The 6,447-nt window shown below is 32.2% G+C and overlaps 1 protein-coding gene across 1 annotated transcript; it reads right to left on the bottom strand.

Annotated features, from left to right (window-relative positions):
* Positions 1-1,593: 1,593 nt before the first annotated feature.
* Positions 1,594-2,211, bottom strand: LOC111026651 (52 kDa repressor of the inhibitor of the protein kinase-like). The gene has a single exon (XM_022304772.1). It carries the CDS (start codon positions 2,209-2,211, stop codon positions 1,594-1,596), a length of 618 nt encoding a protein of 205 aa, XP_022160464.1.
* Between the last annotated feature and the right edge of the window lie 4,236 nt (positions 2,212-6,447).

Genomic DNA, 6,447 nt, shown 5'->3' on the forward strand with positions numbered 1-6,447 from the left:
TTCACTTTACATAGTCTGCATATAGTTATACTGACGGTACAGCTGTATATTGCTTGGCGCCAGGGGCGTAAGTATAGATTTTTAATGGTGGGGGGGGGGGGTTTCAACTTAAATTATTAGTAGTAGGCGAACGTGAAAAAGCCAAATACAAATAAATGCGTATATTAATAAAATACATTTTATTTTATTTTTTTAAACATTATACAAGCAAATTTAATCGTTTCCTACGTTGTGTTAATTTGTTCACAATGAGTAAAGGATCAACAATTATATCTCTATAAATATTTAGAAGAGTTAGTCCAGTAAGTCGCTCTTGACCAATGTTGTTTCGTAAATACGTCTTTAAGCGCTTTAATGTAGAAAAGGAACGTTCCGCACTTGCAGTAGACACAGTGTTGTACCCTGTATATACTAGACACCCTGTATGCGATATGTGCATTCGCTGGATAACGCAATGGCCTACGTGACTGTGGGAAGTGCGTTGGTCAGCGAATTCGCCGTGCAAGGACCCATACGGTTCCCACGGACGGGGCCGTGTCGGCAGTCGGAGTACGGACTCGAGTTAGACAGAACCTCTATAGTGTAGACAAAAAATCTTAGTTATAAGCTAAATCGTGTTTGAGTAGAAATAATAAAATTAGTGTACGTGAAGTAATTTAACTAGTGTTTTTATTTATAAATCATTAATTCCTGATTTCAACGATAATACGGCGTTAGCACACATCAACAGGAAGAGTGGCTAAAATTTTGAGAAGATTATAAATGAGAGGAAAAAACTGTTTATCACACTTTTCCAATGTTTTGATTGCATTTAACTCATTCAAGTCATCACTTATTTCTTCCCACTTCTTGGTCCATAATTGATACTCACACAACAGATTTTCAAGTTTTTCATTTATCAGGTACATTTTATGGATTTCGGTCAATTTTTTTGGTCAATATTTGGGCTGTCTCTGCAGGATTATTGCTTCGTCCTTTTTGTCTGTTTGTGATTCCAGGTGCTGTAAGTGACTCAATACCTAAAAATTCTTTAGAATCTGTCACAATTCTTAAAAATTCATCATCATTTCATATGTCTTCTAATGTTTTTTTTCGATATCTACATATTTGCAAGCTTCGGTCAAATCAATATTTTGAGTTTGAAGAATTTCGTTGAGAGTTGATGTGAAGCTGAAAACTTTTGGCAAAATGAGCATCGATACTACAAACTGTGAGTTTTCTATTGCGTGTTTTAATTTGTAAGCTTGTGATGCAAATTCTCTTCGACTATCTTGTAGAGCTTGCAGTGCTTCTGTTATTACAGAAAACATTTCTGCAAATCGTTCTACTGCCAAATGTTTTTCAGTCCAACGGGTTTCGCAAAGAGAAACCAGATTAGAGTGAGTAGCTCCAGCTGACTCTGCCGCATCTTTAAGAATACCATCACGCAACGTGGATTGTATAAAAAAATTATTTACAGTCTTAATAGTACCAATACAGTTTTGGATCATTGGAATTTCACAAGAAACTGCCAAAACCATATTTAAAGTATGAACTGAGCTTTTGGGTATTTCTCTGAGATTATTGTGCGCACTCCTCGAAATTGACCACTCATCACAGCAACGCCATCATATTCTTGGGCCTACTAACATCTCCATATCTAATCCAAAAGTAATTATACATTGCATGATGGTGGTGGCCAATGCTGAAGCTGTCACATCTTTTACATGCACAAACTCTAAGGAAATCTTCTCTGATGAAAACACCATCTGCAGAAGAATCGTCTACGTACCGAATGCATAAAGCTAATTGTTCGTACCTTGATATATTTTGCGTTTCATCAGCAAGAATAGTGAAAAACCCAGCATTTTTTATTCTATTGACAACTTTTTCTTGAATAAAATTGCCACATAGATCAATAATTTCGTTTTGTATTGTTGGCGACGTGAACATTGATCGACTGTCGGATGTTTGGGATAAAATATGTTTCTTTAGGAAAATATCACCCGATCTTGCACGAAATCGCCAAATTGTCCGAAAGTTGACATCATTATAGGGGGGTTCTGTTAAATTTATTTTTCCAGTTTCATTTTTACCCCTTAAAGCTATTTGTTGACGACCACATAAGATTACGGTTTCAACAATGGAGATCAACTTTTTCCTATTTTCTTCGGCTTGTTTCTTATTTTCTGAGTTTATAGATGTTATAATATCAGTAGTTTTCCGTGTCATAACTGTCATAAACCCTTGAGCTTTTTAAACTGAAAACATATGATAGTCTGCCTTACTATGACTGTCAAATATTTGTTTAGCTTTTTTCCAATTTATAAATGGGATGGCCACTCAAGACCGTAGTTCCATGATTTCGACCAAATAAAACGCACACTTTACAAAGAGCACCTTTGGCAACATCTGAAAATACGAGCCAAGAATATTGTTCCATTCAGTGGCGTTGGAAAGAAAGACATCGTTACAGGAAATTTATATGATAAAGGTGGCATCCATGGATTTTGAAAAACTTTAAACTTTTTTTCGTTATCTGTCGTTGGATTTCCTAAATAGATTCCTACATCATTTTCAAATAATAGCTCATGTTCTTCTTCAACGGAAGAAATTTTTTCAGGAGAACTTGAAGCTTCAGGATCAGTTGGATAACTCATAGATAAGGGTTGATTAATTTGGGTGGTTCCACTTTCAGGTTTTTTTTTTCTCAAAAAAGTTTAAAACCGATGGCTGACTTCTTCGCTTCATTTTGTTTCTGTTATGAGAAAAATAATTAATTTTTTAATATATTGTAATCATATAAAATAATTTGAATTATCGAATTATAGAATATTAGAAATTAGAATCTCTAGAGTGAAAAGAGTCTGCCTAATGAACAACAAAAACTTTATAAAATTCAACGTTCAAAAAAATTTTAATTTGAACAGTAGCGGCTCGTGAGTACATATTCTGGGGAGACTTAAATTATATAACATAAATTAAGTATATAATAAAAATTCTATTATATTTTCTTTTTGCATTTTAAAATTAGAACAAATGCTTAAATGCTTATACAAATGTAAAATATAATAATAAATGTTATACGAATATACGTATAAATGTATAATAATTATTAAATAATTAATAAACCGTGAATAAAACGTCTAAAGCTAGTAAAACTAATTAAACACAAGCTACACAGCGCAGTGGCACGGCAATTACTGTCATGAACCCAGGTTCAAAAGCGTCTATGATACTCAGCTTATTCTGCCCGGCTCCCTCCGACCAACCAGCCATGCCATTACATGTTACGTTTGCAACTGACGGGCTTCAATACCACTGAACAGGCGACCGTCGTAATGAGCCGTAAAGACCCGCAGAAATGACTAAAATAGTATTTCTATCAAGATAACTATTAATAGATTTTCGATTTTGTGACTTTCAATTTAATATAATAATAAACAATGAAAACGATATTATACATTTTAAATACAAATGAAAATATTTCTATACATTATTATTTTTAATTAATTATATTATTTACAAGTAGCTAGTTTATTTTTAAGGGGAGACGCAGTCTCAAAGTCTCGCCTGACGAGCCGCCCCTGGCCCCTGTATTTGAAACGGTTAACATATAAATACGTGTGTCGTGAGTAAACTAAAAAAAAAAACGTAGAAGTGACGGCCGCAACAATGTAATATAAACCTGATGTACAATATTATAATCTACAGATAATAATGAATAATTTTATACCAATATCATAGGAATACAAAAAACCAAAATAACAATGAATGGGTAAACATGGATTGCGTTAAAAACGTGCTGTGTTGACGTCGGTCACCGTGGCAAGATCACGAACGTCAACTATGTGTTGACATCGGCGATCGGCAGTGAATGTTTAAAATATAAATGACACAACGAAAAACAATTTGAAATAAATAATTCTGATGGTATATTTTATATAATATAAATTATAAAAATTAATAAATTACCTGCTTTGGCTGGAAAATAGTATTTAGTTTACACGCAAATTGAGTCCTGAGACAACTGCAATGAACATTGCACAACAGCTCTAGGATAAATGACCAGGGTAAATCGGTGATTAAATAATTTCAAACATAGTGATAAATTCTTATACTATTAACAAACTATTATTAGCAGTATCGCGTCGTGGGTCAAAATAAGATGCGGGCGTCGGCCGCCGTCGGGTACGCAATTTTGTAGTTAATAATTTATTAATTTATATATAGCCATTTATTACAATATTGAATATTATAAATAACATTAGCTTAGCTTAAAGGTGTAGGTAATTTTTTATTATTTCTAAATACTTTGTACAATTTGTGTTTCTCAAATAATAAAAAAAATCTTTCAAAATTCATATTGATGTTGTATTTTGTATACACATTGGGAATTAATAATTAATAAATACAGCATAATGTTTACAGACATTCATTTTACTGAAGTTGCATGTCTACATTTAGTTATACTGAGGGAACAGCAGTAAAATCTCGATGTACAAAACACAATTCTAAATTCTGTGTAAGCAAAAGTAATAAATACTGATATCATGCAATTGTATTTAATTATCAAATTAAATTGACGTACAAAGCTATTTTTTTCCACAAAATTGTTAATTTTCATTTTCATTTAATGAGTTATACTAACGTTGACACCTCTATATTGCTTGACCTACAACACACTATGCTGTTATGTGATGTTATTATTGAATTATTATTAATTCTCTATTAAGTTGAAACCAATATAAATAAGGCAATATATCATAAAGTTGTGAAAAAATTATAATAAATAAAACATAATATATTAATTGATATTCATAGCTACTCTTTTTACACAAGCTGCATATCTACATTGATTTATACTGAAGGTTCAGCTGTAACTTAACTCAACATTTCAGAAATTCTAAATTCTGTGTCTGTATTATTAACACATACTAATGTCGTGTAAATTTCTTTAATTTTGATAACTAACTTATATAATAAACATAAATAAAACAATACCTCACAATATGTATAATAAACTCATGTCCCTACTATATTGTATAATTGTCTTTATGTATTTGCGTGTATATGAGTGTATACCAGTAGTAATAATTTTTTATTTCTTAACAAAATATATCTGAAAATATATTTTAATTACCTTTCATATTACATAGGTTAGGTACACTTTATATATTATGAATATTATGTACATGTTTCTTTTTTTTAAATTCAATAAATTACACTACATTACTTTGAGTTTTTGGTTTTGCACTCGGGAGTCACAAGATTATCCTATAGAATAGCTACTCGGTCACACCATTGATTGCTCATGTTAGTAGTTAGATACCTATTCAATTGTTGAATAGAAGTGAAGTTCAAACGTTTATCGACGTCAATCGAATCGGCCTATATTTACAGCCACTGATACTATGGTTGTAACTATACTTCCAAAGTAATCCCCCAATTACACGTAAATGTATTTAATTATTGAATTAATAAACGGAAAATTGACGTTCAAAGCTATTTTGTCCACAAAATAGTTTATTTTCATTTAAGAGGACGTGATACTGCCCACAAAATGTTTGTAAAAACCGTTTCACGCGGGAAAGAACCACCCGGGCTGTAGCCCAAGCTTAGCAACAAAATTTTTATCACAGAAAGAGGAGAACTTTGCCTGTGCAACGTTGTTTTTACTTTTTCGATATCAGAACTTAACGAAAAGTTATTCAAGTTTGAAAAACACCAAAATAGTGAATTTTGAAACTATAAGCACTTTTTTTGTACTTGTAATATCGAAAAAGTAAAACCAACGTTGCACAGCCAAAGTTCTCCTTTTTCTATGGTGGAAATTTTGTTTCTTAGTTATGACAGTAGCCTTCTCGGTTCTTTCCCGCGCGAACCAGTTTATATGTAAAAATTTCAATTTAATTGAATATTTTTGTCTGTATTGTGCTGCTGCCTACTTTCGTTGGGACGGCAAATACGATTCCCCCCACCACGATAGACTAAATTTATATTTGTCCGTATTTGGGCAAGCGTCCCGTGCTATCGTTATCGGTAATTAGTGAGTCTGTAATAATTTCCACTAATAGTTTCGATGAAATAAGACGTCTAGCGACGGAACATGATAGCTGCAGCGCGTATGGCTAGACGAATATAATAATATAAATAATGATCTTATGAATTAGGATACAATTTTTAGCCAATAGGTATACACTAATACGTTCCTATGATCATACCAATGCCCATCATATTTTAAATAACAAACTGTTTACTGTTCATTTCATCGTTTCCACGTGTTTGTAGACTACTGTCTGGACGGTGTGTTATTACTTATATTTTATTACTTTAATACTTTAACAGTTAATAATTATACTTGAACAATTATTTACACTGGTTGCCAATTTTAATTTCGATTTTATCATGGAAAGCTCAAATAAAAAGTGTTTTGACATATTCAACGTTTATAAAAGAAGGAAATCC

The sequence above is a fragment of the Myzus persicae genome, unplaced genomic scaffold (assembly GCF_001856785.1).
Source record: "Myzus persicae strain clone G006 unplaced genomic scaffold, MPER_G0061.0, whole genome shotgun sequence".
Taxonomy (NCBI): Eukaryota; Metazoa; Arthropoda; class Insecta; order Hemiptera; family Aphididae; genus Myzus; species Myzus persicae.